We start from the raw sequence: 16,187 nt of genomic DNA on the forward strand, positions 1-16,187 counted from the left end.
CTTCTGGCTTCTGTGGCTGATTTCACTTATCATTCCAAGTGGATTATTCCAAAGCCTATTGCTGAGCATTTTCCTAACATTTCTAAGGAAATACTAGCATTGGTATTTCTCCCAAGCCTGATGTCCTTGTTTGGGAGGGTTCTAATGATGCCCAATTGTCCCTCAAAGATGTTTTCTCATTCATAGTTCAATCTGCCAAGCCGAGGTACTGGTGCAAGATTATATGGTCAGATTTTATCCCTCTTTCTAAGTCCTTCACTTCTTGGAGGTTGCTTCATAGAAAAATGCCCACTGGTGAAAACCTTCAAAGAAATGGTGCAACTTGGCTTCTATGTGTAGCCTCTGTAAGAGTAACTTAGAGACTCTAACCACTTATTCTTGGAATGTTATTTTGTTGTGTCTTTTTGGCCATGGTTGAGCTCAATCCTTAACACTGAACTTGATATCTCTTCTCTAGAAGCTATCTTTTCAGACTGTAATAAGAAGAGAAGTCCTCTGTTAAAAGGTGTGGTAGTGGCTGCAATTATTCATACTGTTAACATAATTTGGTTTTGCATGAACCATTCTAGATTTGAGGATAAATGGACTACCATAGATCAAGCTAAGATTAAAATCAAGCTAGCTATCTCTATGTCAAGGAACTCTTCCAAGCTCTGTGCAAATTACTCCCTGCGAGATTTCTATTTGCTTAGATCTTTAAATGCCTCTATCAACTATAATTTGGCGCCTAAAATAATTGAGGTCTTGTGGGAGGCTCCTCTTCAAGGTTGGACAAAGGTTAATACAGATGGTGCTGCTCACGGTGTTCCAGGCCCTTCAGGGGGCGGCATTTTCAGAGATAATTCTGGATCCTTCTTAGGTGGTTTTGCTTCCTTCTACAACAATCAGGACTCCTTGTATGTTGAGCTCTTGGCTGCAATCTCTGCCATAGGGATGGCGCACAAGAAAGGTTGGAGTTATCTTTGGTTGGAATGTGATTAAGCTATTGTGGTTAATATTTTCCTTGGTAAGTTCAATGTGCCTTGGAAGTTGCTCAATAAATGGTACCGGTGTAAGGCCATCCTTTCTTCCATGGTATTCAAAGTTTCCCACATATATAGGGAAGGAAACAATTGCGCCGAGAAGCTTGCTTCATTTGGCATCTCTTCTAAAGTTGATAGTTGGTGGGATCATGCTCCCCCTTTAATTAGGCAGGACATTTATAGGGAGAAATTTGGTCTTACAAGTTTTAGGTGCAAAAATTTGTAATCATTCTCTTCTTTCAACTGTTTTTTGTTCTTTGCTTCTTCCTTTTAATATATATCTTGGTGCTTTGCACCTAGCCTTCAAAAAAAGGTCCTCCATTTATAATCAATTTAGCCTATTTTCTTCCGAGTTGTTATATTTTTATTTTTTAATCAAAAAATTAAATCAAAATGGTACCGTAATTGTCATGCTATAAGAGGATTTTTAGGTTATTTTGTTATGAAGATATAGTACTATTACCAAGGTCACATAGTTTTTTAGGTTATTTTGTTATGAATATATTTTAGGTTATTTTGTTATCATGTTCCTAAACTTATCCAAGGTCATTCATTACCAATTTAGAATATTGGTTAATAAAATCAAATAGAATTTCAGCAATATTCTCCTATGTCCCTTTTATTTTGTGGCTGTGTAATAGGAATATAAGGGTGGAATGAGGCAGCTGTGATGAGCACATGATTCAATTTTTGATTCAGAAGAACCTTAACAAATGATACAAATGATGCACCAGTTTGCCAGCCAACACGTACTATAGTGAGGGCCAGCTTTGAAGAAGAAAATGATGAAAATATCTACAGAAGCATATAGTAGTAGGAAGATAAGCTTAGGAATCAGTTATGCCCCTTAATCAATATATGCCATATAGAAAGAGACAGATATACATATCAATAGAATTCGAGGGAATTCCTTGGAAATATTAATTTGTCATTTATTATACTATGGTTTGTTTTGGTCTATACATGGTTCCTTTATACCACTACATTAGTCTCATGATCGGTTCCATTATGAGGGGGAAAAGGAAAGAAAATAGCACCAATTTCTTATCTTCTTTTCTTTTATTTTCTTCTAAAAAAGTAAACGTAGAGGTTAGATATACAAATAACAGTCATTGCTTATAAATAAAAGAATTATCATTATTCTATTTTTTCTCACTTTCACTATCCTTGTCACTATAACACATACCATAGTTCAGGGACAGGGTTTGATACCTTTATTCTTCCCAACGTGAAAAAATGAACAAGATCTTGAATGGGATTGTTGAAGTAGAGAACATTATCAAGTAGGACATGGGAGCGTGGGTTGTTTTACCTTTATTTTCTCTCTCTTCTTTTCACCCATTTTCTCTTTATCTTTTTGGTTGTAATGTGTACTATTTTATGAGAAGATGACCTTTTAGTTTCCATGTGCCTCTCCATCACCTTCAACCATGATTAATGTGGCTAGATCATCTCACATGAAAGACAAACAACCTAAAAGTATGGGCTTATTCTCACCCATGAGTGTGCATCAACAAATAAGAGTCTCTTTGCATAAATGATGACATGGAAACCCCAAATGCATAGAATTACCATGCATTCTTGGGTCTTAACTCTTAAAGCAATTGAGGAAAGGAAAACAAACAAAAAGTGGAATAGAGATATTTATATTCCAATTTGTGTCTCGGATCAATTAAAATGTATCATTCAAATATATATATATTGATTGTCTGTTTTTTGTTTTTTATCGGTAAATGTCACTATATTAGTAATTGTTGTAGATGAGACTTGATGTGAGACTCGAACTCCCAATCTCATACACTTCATTCCTTAAATCATCAACTTTAACCATCAGACCACCTTATGACTCAGAATATAAGATTATATTACTTGTATATATTTATTGGACATAAATATGAAGAGACATGGTTTTTGAGATAGAGGATGTGTGNGAAAGAATAAAGATAGCAAAGGTGTTATTTGCAAGGAAGGATCTAAAGGTTCCATGACCTTGTTGTGCTATGTGTAAAAAAAATTAGGTATTGATTTTTAGAAGTCTTGATATGGTAAAGTTGTCTATTCTATGAGGAAAAGTTGATTTACCCAACAAACGGTAATCATCAATTTGGGTTTTGGGGCCCTCCTTAAATTTTAGGCATCTCTTTTGATCCACAACCCTCCATGAGAATGTTTCTCTATCAAGTTGAATAGTGATAAATCATGAAACAAGCCATGTGAGTGGGGGATATCTATCTTTAAATCCAAAAGGAGCAGTTTGCTTGTAATAGTTCGAAAGTCAAAGCATCAAATCCTTTAGATAAAAAAAGTCCCAAACTTTTATATTAGAAACATTTGTTCAAATTATGCATTGTAGCCTTCATTTTACGTATACAGAAAAAAATAAGGTGAAACTCCCCTATTGTGGACCTACTATCTTTGGAGATAAATACGCAGGAACAATCCTAACATTTTTGTCACTCTTTTCTGCAAAGTCCTTTTATAAACATGTATTATATCAATAGAACTATAAACACGTATCATTATGCAAGTGTAAAAGCTAATCTTTTATTCACACACAAAAAAACTAATCTTTTATTCACACAAAAAAAGCTGTGCACGCTACATACATAATATAATGACGCTGAAGATGCACAAATTAACTATTTATGTACAATTCCAATCATGTAAAATAGTAATAATTACAATGTGGTGTAGTATAATACGGGTTTGACTCTGCAAATTTACTTGTCTTGCGGTGTTTGAGAGTATAAGAAATATGTATGAATATAAGTTTTAAAAAGTATGATAACTATACATGCATACGTACTTTTACTGTTTATATACTTTATTTTTTGTTTGGTTTTAAATTATATAGTACATGAAGAAGGAGGACAATGTATACTCGTTTTCTTCATATATTTATAAGGAGCATTATTTCCGTCCGATAAAGATAATAAAAAATTGTACTAGTGATAATACATATTTATACTTTATATATGCGCATGGGTAATAATTTTTTAGTCTAATATCTATGCACTATACACAGTCAGTACATCATATTCATCCTTCATTTGGATTACTTTTCCTTGAAGAGTAAATGATAATAATTGAAAATAAATAATAGATGATATAAAAAACTCTCACACTATCAATATATACTTACATATTTCTCTCATAGTTTTTTGGCACCTAAAATTTTAGGATTAGGGGGTTAATTTGCCCTACTTCAATTCCAAGTCAAACATTTTCTATGAACCAAAGGGTGAGTATGTGAGCCAACTCTTTCTGACACACTTAGGAAGTAATATGCTTATCCTATTAAGTAAATTGTTTAACTATAGCCTTTTTTAATTCTTATACTTGTCTTTTAGACTTTAACATAAATTTTTATACAAGAATAAGAATGTACTTAACTTATTAGATATAACTTTAAACTTATTATACATTATTAGAATTATAAATAGTATCTGTAATTTAATATATAATAAAAATAAAAATTTACAAGATAAAGTATTTTTTAGAGATATAATATGATAACATCAATATTTAAACTATATAAAAGTAGAAAAATATTCTACACACTGCACGGTTTGTTTATAGATTTTGAGGAGGGATGGAATTAGTCCACATCTAAAGTTGAGCAAAGGATGAAGAGAAAACGATATTGAACTGTGTAGATAGTTCACACATGTTTTGATTTTATTTGTTAGGTTTCTGCCTTGGGCTGCAATGTTTATGCAGAGATTAATATAACCATCAAGTTATTAGCTATGCTATAGCCATAATGTGTTCACATTTAGAAAGAAAAATGTACTTTCATGTTGCTTGAAATGATTAAACTATACAAAATAGATTATAGTGCTTGGGATTGGGATTGGGTCATTATCTTACTTGTTATATAACTAATTCAATGAAATTGGAACAATTGTTAAGATATGCTTGCAAATGCAAAGTCTAGAAAGAAAGAAATTAGGCGCAGAAAGGCACTTAGGTTAGACGAAACAACTTCCCTATAAAGCACTTCAATTTTAGAAGATATATAGTTCATTTGTCTATCTAAAATGTTGTCCTTTTAATTATTTATAACCCCGACAAACTTTTTTGAAAGATTGGAAGTTTGGAACGTCTATCCTGAAATTGGTTTAATTATCCTTTGTCCCATTTGTGTTTATCTCTAAAACCTAATGAGATATTACATTCTACTCAGAAGCTTATCTTTAATGGTCTTTACTGAAGAGTTTTCAACTCTCAAGAAGAAAAAAATCTGAAGAGTTTTAATATGATTTTTTTCTATTATATTCCATTTTTGGCTAATTTTAGGAGTTGTTACCCACTTTTTTACCCAAAACAGACAGTGGATATGTTTCTTACGCATGTTCAGTAATCATCCATATAGTATTAATTTTTTAGCTTCAGAACAGGTTTGGTGATTCAAGATTGGATATAATAGAAAGTTTGTTTTGGTGGTATTTCCTTACCTTTTTTTAGTAAGGAGTTAATTATTTTTTAAGAGTGTGGTTATCCCTCCCAACAAATATTACTTACTAGAATTAAAGTTTTAATTTTTTGATCATCTTAAGAATAATAAACCTTACACTACTAGATCAATACCTTATTGGTTGATATAATAGAAAATATGATAAGAATATATAATCTCTTATGTTGTTTGATGTGGATCAAATAATAATAATATTGATGTGATGGTGATGATAGCAATATTCAAGTATGAGAATAAGGAGAGGAAAACTATATTATCTTATATTCTATTTATATTTAACTCATAATACCCGAGATGGAAAATACACTAGACCAATATGAAAACTTTATCATTTATCCTTAGCTCAAATTATAAATTGCAATAAGATATGACAAACTATTATATCATATCTCTCTTATCTTATTCATGAAATAAAACCTTAATTATTTTACCCAATATGCTATAATTTTTGGTCCCATATTTTTAATTACGCCAATAATATGAGTAATACCACTATGTATGACTACTGTTATTGTAAAGTACTACATAAAGAAAGAGATTGAAAATGCTTGGACGAAAAAAAGAAGGAGAAAAAAGGGGGAAAAGTAGAAAAATGATCTCAAACAACCAGAGCTAAATTATCAAATTTGGGAAATTTGGGCTTGGCTCAATTAAACCCTATCAAATGGATCTTCTGATCTTCAAGTTCACGACCCGATCTCTTTAAAAAGCCCATCACTGGCTTTCTCAGACCCATAACTAGTGCTCTAGAGTCTGGAACTCTAAACCTATTTTTACATATTTATGGTGGAAATATACCAAAAACAAGAAGAAAATGCATGGAGAACAAAGGCTTAGAAGAATGAACTTACTGTTAATTTAATATGGGTGTAAAAATGAGGGTGAAAGTTTTCGTAGATAAGTTTTGAAAATAATCTATATCTAAATGTTTTATTAACTAAAAATGTGGAACAGAATTCCTAGATGATTGAGTTTTGAAGCATAGCATCATTAGTCATTTTAGGGAATTAAGTAATCAATTAATATCATCTTTCATATTTTAAGGATTTAATTGATCAAAATTTTCGAGACCCAATTAGTGAACCATTATTTTTTTGATTGAATTGAAAGTTTACTCAAATAACCATCAATGCATACATCTCATTACTTCCCCATCAATAAAATAAATATGATTATTGTTATTATAACTGAGGTTTTAAATTATATGTAATGTATTCATAATATCTTAATTGTGATAGCCACCACAACCTATCATATTGTGATTATAATTTGCACTAATTGACCTGCTACAATGAGCACAGTATTATGGTCACTACAATCATGATTTCAATGCAACTTCAACCATGAATTAAAACCCGGATCCCCACCATTGCACCACCACTATCATTATATGGTTAGTGTTCATGAATTTTGCTAAGTTTTTAGGAGTACGTAGGGGAATGCACAATATTTATAGAACATAAATTGTTAAGAACTTGATAAAATACTCTCTGAAGTTAATTTACAAATAAACCAATTTTGTTGTAAAATACGCACACAACCAAAATCTTCTTAATTAAGGAACAAAATATGGTCATGAATACAATAATGGTAGCTTTCTAGATGTTGAACTTCTATTTATAGTATGTATAATATTTCACACCAATGATAATGAAATAGAAACAACAATAATAATAATGAAACTAAAACATCAAATATTAATAAAACTTTAAGTTTTTTAATTAATATGACATATTTTTATCGACTTAAGACAACATATGAACAAATTTTGAGATAACAGATCTCTACTCATATTGGTCCAACTTGTGGACAAAAAATAGCCACAACTCAAACTTAACATGTTAAGAAAGTTGTGTATTGTAGGAAGCTTGTACATTGAACCAAAACAAGAGAACATGGAACCAATGAAAGTGCCAAAAGTGACACTAAATTCTGGTGAAAACATGCCCATTATAGGAATGGGAACTGCAACAAGTCCTCTTCCACCACCTCAAGCACTGACATCAATTTTGGTTGATGCCATTGAAATTGGTTACAGGCATTTTGACACTGCTGCTATATATGGAACTGAAGAGCCTCTAGGCCATGCTGTGTCTAAGGCTTTAGAGCTTGGCCTTATAAAAAATCGTGATGAAGTTTTTATTACTTCAAAGCTATGGAACACTGATAATCATCATCACCTTGTTCTTCCAGCTCTTAAGACCACACTCAAGTAAGCATAATTATCTCCTTTTATATCTATATGTATATTATTTGAAAACATTTTATTGTCAAAATAACAAATTTTATCATATAATATATGAAAATATTCTATTACCACGATCTCAAATCTTGACAATACAACCATACACGTGACTATTTGGAAAAGTCCCGTCTATTTATCTTATAATCTTCGCAATTCAGATAATATCTATCATTCAAGATTCATAGTTCTCATAATATTACATTGTTAGGACTTAGACATATACATATGTATATTATATTTGTGGCTATTCCTTCTTGATTTTTTAATGGGTATTTTGGTTTGGGAATTGGAATTGTTAGAAAACTGGGGTTGGAGTATGTGGATCTCTATTTGATTCATTGGCCAGTGAGGTTGAAACCTGAAGTTGAAGGTTTCAACTTTACAGGGGAGGATGCAATTCCCTTTGAAATAAAAGGAACATGGAAAGCTATGGAAGAATGTTATAGATTGGGCTTAGCAAAGTCTATTGGTGTTAGCAACTTTGGCATTAAAAAACTCACCCTGCTCTTAGAAAATGCCACAATCCCTCCTGCAGTTAACCAGGTATAAAAATTTAGCAATAATTGAACCATTCTGAATTATGGTATAGCTATGAAATACACACATTGGTGATGTGTTAATTGGTTTTAGGTGGAAATGAATATATCATGGCATCAAGGGAAACTAAGAGAATTCTGCAAACAAAAAGGAATCCATGTAAGTGCATGGTCACCACTAGGAGCATATAAAGTATTTTGGGGTTCCTCTGCAGTGATGGAGAACCCAATTCTTCAAGAAATTGCTGTGGCTAGAAACAAGAGTGTAGCTCAGGTGCAGCCTTTTACACTTGAAACTATTTTGAATTACAAGTTTACAGGGTAAAACAATTTTAGGTAGTGTATGGTAGACATGTTAGAATAAAAGGATGGACGGAAAGTCAATAAAACATTATATGATGTTTCATTCTATTTCATCATATTCTTCTAGGCACCAAAAACTAGCTTTGACTATAAACTAGTAATCACATGAAAATATTCATGCACCGAAAGCTAACTTAAATGGCTTAACTAGTAATCACATGAAATTATGCCTGGCATGTATTTAGACAAACTTAGCTAGAAGTTGTTAAAATATCAGATATTGACACTAAATATTATTTGTTCTAACATAGTAAGTGTAGTACAATGTTGAGAAGACAATGTTATAATGAGGGTTAATCTCTAACAAGGAGCTTATGCAGATAGCATTAAGATGGATATATGAGCAAGGGGCAAGTGCCATTGTGAAAAGCTTCAACAAGGAGAGGATGAAACAAAACCTTCAAATATTTGACTGGGAACTGAGGCAGGAAGAATCAGACAAAATCAGCCACATTCCACAATGTAGACTGTACAAGGCAGAAATGTTTGTATGTGAAAATGGGCCTATCAAATCCTTGGAAGAACTTTGGGATAGTGACCCTTGACCCTGAACAAAATCTTATTCATGACTTTTCACCTCTTCAATGAATTGTGAAGAGTAAATATCAATAGAATATAAAATATGCTATATTTTGGGTTGTTCAGATAGGATGAGACTAGATAGCAATGGCTAAGGGACCAACATCAAAAAGCACCTACAAAATAATTCACTATTTGGACTTCATTTTTTTTACTCCATACACTTTTATTGTTGATTATTGTCTGAGGTTGGATATAAACACACTATATTTTTTATGAATTATTTTTAATAAATTAAGGCTTCTTTTTTCACTTCGCCATATAGTTATATACAATCAAACCTATCATTTGATAAGAACAGACCCTTGGTTAATGCTTATACAAAAAAACTTATAAATTGATGAACTTTATAAAAATAATATGATTGAAGTGGTACATAAATAAAGAAAAATGGATAATGTGTACAATCTATAAGGTAGGAAATAATGAATATTTTTTTTTCCAGATTCAAGATATAACTGATTGTCCAAAAGTGTGTACCTTCACAATTGATTGGTTAAAAATGTTAGTAAAAATTATTTAACCAAATAATTTTTATCAGTTTATCATTCAAATATATACACATATGAAGTGACATGTAATTGTTGAACTAAATATTTTTCCCACCCGTATAATGCAAATGATTGGATAATTAGTTTAACACCAAGTAGAGACTCATGTCTAATCCTTCCTCAAGCAAAACAATTAAAATAAATTGTATGCCCCACTTCACGATCAATCAAATATTCTTAATCTTTTCTTCTAGCCGGAGTCATTCTTAAGCTAAGAAAATCCACAATATTGCAGAGCTAGCTCTCTCAGCAAGAATTTTCTCCATACAGCTCAAATTTAAGCATTGTTTAAAGCGAAACAAATATGTACAACCACCCCTTAGTATATTCTTATCAGAATCTATCAAGAGTAAAACTTTTTTTGAAGGTCAAAAAGATATTCTTACTCATTAAAATAAATATTTAAAATGATAATACTATTCAACAACAATAGTTACACTAAGTGGACAGCTATATAGATCCATAGAAGTTATCTCAGGATTTTACAAGATATAGTAAGGGGGCAGCACCCATGCTTGCCCCTCCAAGGAACGAAATTCTAGCAGCACAGGAGAGCAAATGTGATCATGACTCTTGCAAAAGGATTTCATAAATGTCAGTTCTCAGATTCAGTTCCTTATCCACCATAACTTCATGGAGATCCGATAGCTCTTTTGCAGTAAGGACAGAGTTCAGTTTCAGAAACCCATCTAACCACAGCTTTTTTGACCTGGTATGCACATTCACAAATTAGAAATAAATAAATAAAGAATGGTAAACAAATAAACATACACATCAATAAACATGACCCAAATAGATATCCATTTGTCTGCTATGTCTATATCACATTTGTTGTGAAGGGATAGTTCCAGTAAATTCTATACATTCCTATCTGGGTATGGATTCCAAGATAAATCATTTGAGTTAAGGATGAGTCAGGTAAATAGACAGCTGAGGCCTAAGGCAAGCCTCAAGGTAGTCAAACAGGACCAATCCCGGACAATGGATTTGACATTGGATTGAAGTCTATTGTCTTTTTCCTCTGTACTGGTGTAAAATAGCCAGTCATGGCGCCTAAAGGGTTCAACCCTCTAGAACCCTTTTCAGCAATACAACCAACCACCTAAGATAAAATCTAATCTTTTATCAGCTTGCCGCTTACCTACCGAGATAAGCCTCTAATTGAAGATAACAACTTTATAGTGATAACCATCTTATGACATGCAGATCAAATCAGAGGGCAATATAACCATCAGAAATCATTCAAGTCCCAATCCCACTCTGAACCTCTACCAACCATGCTTAAGCTATAGGCTTATACATACTCAAGTTCAGGGTCCTTACCGCAAAGGTGTACTCACCATCAAGTAGCCATCTGAATACTTAAGATTTGTTTTTTATTTATTTATAAAAATATACTACAGGATTTCCAAATGCCTCTTTGATGCACCATTTTAAAACTTTGTTTTGGTGCCTTACTAGTTGCAGACATATTATAAGATAGAACAAGTCTGCCTATTTAGCAATAAGTACAATGAGACACTGGACTATTTATTCCATCCCCACTTACGGCAATGGAAACATGATCATACTTTCCCTAGGCATCCATCGGAGCAATGGCAGAGACCGAATATAATTGCTGTGGGGAAAGGGATTGAGATCCTAACAATATCTGGTAAACTGTCATCCCACAGTGCAAAGGGTAAAACAAAGCATGGTTTCCCTTCACCATATCCACACCCGCAATAACAAGCACCCACGCCAATCTACCAAATCCCTCATGCCACTCAGATTCCACAATTCCAAGTGAATAATGTCCCAACACCTCAGCCTAAATATCATCCTGTTCCAGAATATCACCCAGCCTACTCCACAAACCCATCCCACAATCATTTTGCCCAACCTACTTTTAGCCTCAACCAAATCCACAAAACTAGGGACTTTTTGAACATTAAAATCCATCCCCTTCCCCATATTGTTCATTTCCATTTTAGACCTCTTCCAAAGAGAACATTATGTCTATCTAATCTTAGGGGAACACATGAAACCTATAGAACCGACATTCCTAGCATGGTATAACTCGAATTTGATTTGTCACGACGAAGCAATGCCTATTATGGCTTACAATTGACTGGACCACTTTCGAAATTTAAGTCCTTCCTACTTGTACATGTATCCACACCCAAGAAATAACAATTGTTTTTGCCACAACTTTAGGGAGAAGGAACATCTTGTGAGCATTAGAACTACAATTCAAGTCCCATACCCAAAAGGCATTGTAGTGACTTCCAGGAAACAAGCCTGAAGTCAACTATGTCCAACTTTAAAGACCCAAGGAGAATTTCCAGCTTCAACTATGGCAAAAACAATATCTTAAAGCAAGTATTGTCCACTCATTTAAAAAAACAAGTTCTCTCACCAGGGGCAAGAATGGATAGCTCGGAAGAAAATGCGTCGAGCTGCAGAAGCATCATGTGCAATGTCCAATTCATACACAATGTAGCAACGCCACAGTACAACTGAGCTGCAAAGCCTATCATTACTCAATGCCTTCTCAAACAAGCCACGGATTCTGTGTTGGGAGCCACCTCTAGACATCTCATAGCACAATGCAAAAAGCCAGAGAACCACAGATGGTTTCCTGAAAATGTACAGTAAAAGATGAAAGGATGCTTAGCTTAAAGTTGCTGAGGAAACAGCAAGATTTGAAATTACTATACTTGTCTTTATGGAAAAAAGAAAACCTTACATGCAACAGTTTTAGAAAGGAAAAATGCAGAGCCAAAAAATAGGAACTAAAGGACAAGAATTATATATCAAGAGAACAAAGCAATTAAGCAAATACTACTAATATGGGTTGAGCTCCAGTGATGCATATTAAGCAAATACTACTAATATCAAGAGAAGAGAAACAGGTGACTTATGGGTTGAGCTCCAGTGATGTAACTTTTGCTTAATATGCATCAATTTAGACCATTGAATGTGATCGATGATTGATATCATTATAGTATTATACTCAATCAATGAATCATCAGAATTTGATCTAGATTCATGCACATTAGAGTCTAAAGTGCAAGCTGCCCATTAGAGGAGCTTTGCCCGTGACTTATAGAACCTAAAAAGAAGTGTTGAAAAAGGAGGAGAGAGGGAAGTAAGTTCTAACAGATAGGAGCTCCCTTTCAAGCAGGGAGTAATTCCATAAACAAGACATTTTATCTAGAAAATTGTGGCATTTCTTTTCTGTTCATGTACTATCTTTTAGCACTCATTGCAATATATTTACCATTTATTTGTAAAATAAAGGTATAGCTTGGAAGCATAAAACAATAACTTTGAGTAATGAAACAAGATTCTCTTTTTCCTCAAGTGTTCTAGGTTGGAAAGGGAAAGCAGACTGCCTGGAAGGGGGCTCTATCTCCTTTTGCTTGCTCGAAACAAAATCTGATCAGAAACAATTGATCTCTCTTTCTATTTACCATCAAGTTCATACATAAATATATGAGTAAATTACACTGACACCCCCTGAGTTTTAGCGAAATTACATAAACCACCCCTCACTTTTTTACACCTACACAAACCCCCTAATTTTTATACTTTCATTACACTGATCACCCCTGAATGTGAAATAAGTGTAATCTTTTAAATAAAATGTGATAAATGCAATTTAGTAAAACAAAACATGGTATATTGTGGAGACAAGTCCAAATAATATATGAATTAATACCTATTTATCATTTTTGGTTTGTTACGATATAGTATAAGAGCGATTTAAACAATATCTCTTTGGAATTTTTGATGCATTTTGTAACCAAAAATAATAAAGATACATTGATTTGTATATTATTTGGACTTGTTTACACAATATGCAATGTTTTGTTTAACTTAATTGCATTTATCACATTTTTTGTTTAAAATATTACATTTATTTCTCATGCAGAGGTGATCAGTGTAATGAAAGTTTAAAAATTAGGGGGATTTGGGTAGGTGTAGAAAAGTGAGGGGTGGTTTGTGTAATTTCACTAAAACTCAGGGGGTGTTAATGTAATTTACTCTAAATATATATCCGTCCCCATAGACTCTGGTAAGAAAGAAATTCAAAAACTTTGAAGTATTCCATCAATATTTTATGATGAGATGCACATCTCTCAATCAAGAAACTGTGACATCCTTTGTAAAAATCATGAAACTATATGGATAAGGGATCTTACTTGTAACAAAAGTCATCTAGCATCCACCGCAATTTATTAGATGTAGTGTGCAAATGGCCAACCTCCACTACACCTTTAAGAAGATCTGGATTGAAGGGATATATCTGGAGGCCCTGAGAAATTGACTCCCAGACTTTCACCAGACTTGATTGTCTCTGATGTTTCTGAAGCATGCTTATGTAATAGTTAAACAAAAATTCGAGTTGATAGCTATGGCTTCTCCTTTCTGTAGGTTGCAAGCATACATATAGACATGATAAGCAATAGAATCAACACTTATGCTGCAATATAAAAGATCAACACCGTGCTAGACATCATATACCAAAATTGAGTTTTGTAGCACATTTCTGCCTTCAGTGCTTTTAAGTCACTGGAATTTTTATCAATTATTTACCATGGATCAGCTGCAATCATGTTAAATTTCATTCTATTGAAGTTACAGAAAATGTATTAAAAATTCCACCAAGTCCAAATGTCTATAGATCAGATGATACAAAGGAATGAATTCATATAACATTTAAGAGAAACATACATGTATCACCTCATCAGGAAATAACACATCAAATATTAGCAACAATCTCCATGGAGGGTGAGCAAAAAACATTCAACTTAAATGAAATTTATGAGATATCAGCCCAAAGGTGAAAAACCATACATACTTGAATAATAGTAGGGTATCAAATTTCAACAAACATGTGTAGAATTTAATTTGTACACTAATTTAACCTATTTACTATTTCACTAAAGCTTCCACAAAAATCCCGCCCTAACAGAATGAATAAGTAAATAATCCCACCCTACACTTCTAAATAAATAAATCTGTACACAATCTCAACAATAAAAGTAGTTTCACGGGCCTCCACTTGTGGATGTGATAGGGTTAGGCCAGAGCCAAAGCCTAATATTGAAAATGTATATAGAAGGGGAAAAAGGAAAGTTGTTAAAAGATTCCAAAAATACCCCTAGTAGTTAGTTGTTAGTTAGGCTATAAATAAAGAGCTAGTTTTAGAGAAGTTTAGCTTTAGAAGTATTGAGTAGGAGGGGATTTGGTTCAGGGAATCAATCTTATAGTGTGTAATTGATTCAGGGAATCAATTAGGGTTCTTCATTGTTTTCTTCTAATCTTGCAATCAATAAAGAGGTATTAGTATCCGGAATTCAATTGATTCCGGATCGATTTTGTTCAGATCTTCTTCTTCTTTTGTGCATTCTTTTACCGGTGTTATCACTGGTATCAGAGCACCGATTCCGGTGCCCTGAAAACCGCTGTTGTTTCGCCGAAAATTCATGAAAACTCGAAGTATATCGCGTTCCGGAGAGAATTGGGAACAAGAAAAGGAAGAGATGAGAATGAGATTGGAATTGGCAGAATCGTTGGTGAAGAAGCATGAGGAACAAATGACGGAAATGACCGCGAAAATGGACCGATATGTGTTAAGTGCGGAAGCCGAACACGGCGGCGACGCCGCGAGTTCTGTGAATGAAGGAATACGTCGCGATGGTGGCGAGAGAACAGACCGAGAACGGTTAACGCACGAGGCGCGAAACATAGACGAAACTCGCGACAGTGGAGTTCGTCGCGGAAGGGATTTTCGCGAAGGAGCAGAGTTGCGTGGGGATAGTTACGGTGGTAGAGAAGACTCCCGTGGCAAGGGCGAGCGACGGAGAAGAGAAGCTTTCCGGGAAGAAGAGTTCAGGGAAGGCGATGTCGGGGAAAATGAATTCCGACGAGTTGATAACAGATTGGACGATCACGAAGGGGAACAGAACCAAACGGAGTTCCGCCGAGGTACACGTGAGGAGTTCGGCAGCAAAAATGAATTCCGCCGTCGAGAGCGCGCCGGAATTGATAATCGCCCCGGCGAACAGAACAGAGTTGATTTCCGAGGGGTGCGCGCAATGAATTTGATTTCCAACCTGAGGTACATGAAGAGAATGAACACCGAGGGAGAAACTATTTCCGAGAGGGCACTCACGGAGGGGGAGAGTTTAGGCGGGAAACATGGAGGAAATTGGAAATTCCAATTTTTTCCGGTGACGACGCGTATGGATGGACTCACCGACTAGAGAGGTATTTCCAGTTAAAGGAACTTACCGATGGGGAGAAAATGCAGGCCACAGTTATGGCACTCGAAGGGAAGGCTTTGAGTTGGTACCATTGGTGGGAAAAGTGCAACCCGAGGTCGAATTGGGAAGGATTCAAGATCGCAGTGGTTCGAAGATTCCA

The 16,187-nt window shown here is 34.1% G+C and overlaps 2 protein-coding genes across 2 annotated transcripts; one reads left to right on the forward strand and one right to left on the reverse strand.

Annotated features, from left to right (window-relative positions):
• The first annotated feature begins 7,314 nt into the window (after nt 1-7,314).
• On the forward strand, nt 7,315-9,223 carry LOC109340075 (methylecgonone reductase-like). The gene is made up of 4 exons (XM_019577645.1): nt 7,315-7,711; nt 8,044-8,287; nt 8,375-8,554; nt 8,964-9,223. Exons 1-4 carry the CDS (start codon nt 7,338-7,340, stop codon nt 9,186-9,188), a joined length of 1,023 nt encoding a protein of 340 aa, XP_019433190.1. The 5' UTR covers nt 7,315-7,337; the 3' UTR covers nt 9,189-9,223.
• Nucleotides 9,224-9,993: 770 nt separating this feature from the next.
• LOC109340076 (protein NRDE2 homolog) lies at nt 9,994-14,828 on the reverse strand. Its single transcript, XM_019577646.1, has 4 exons — nt 13,961-14,828; nt 12,172-12,393; nt 10,306-10,482; nt 9,994-10,211 (listed from the first exon to the last, which is right to left on the reverse strand). Exons 1-3 carry the CDS (start codon nt 14,131-14,133, stop codon nt 10,338-10,340), a joined length of 540 nt encoding a protein of 179 aa, XP_019433191.1. The 5' UTR covers nt 14,134-14,828; the 3' UTR covers nt 9,994-10,211; nt 10,306-10,337.
• Nucleotides 14,829-16,187: the final 1,359 nt, after the last annotated feature.

Source organism: Lupinus angustifolius, unplaced genomic scaffold, assembly GCF_001865875.1.
Source record: "Lupinus angustifolius cultivar Tanjil unplaced genomic scaffold, LupAngTanjil_v1.0 Scaffold_134_27, whole genome shotgun sequence".
Lineage (NCBI taxonomy): Eukaryota > Viridiplantae > Streptophyta > Magnoliopsida > Fabales > Fabaceae > Lupinus > Lupinus angustifolius.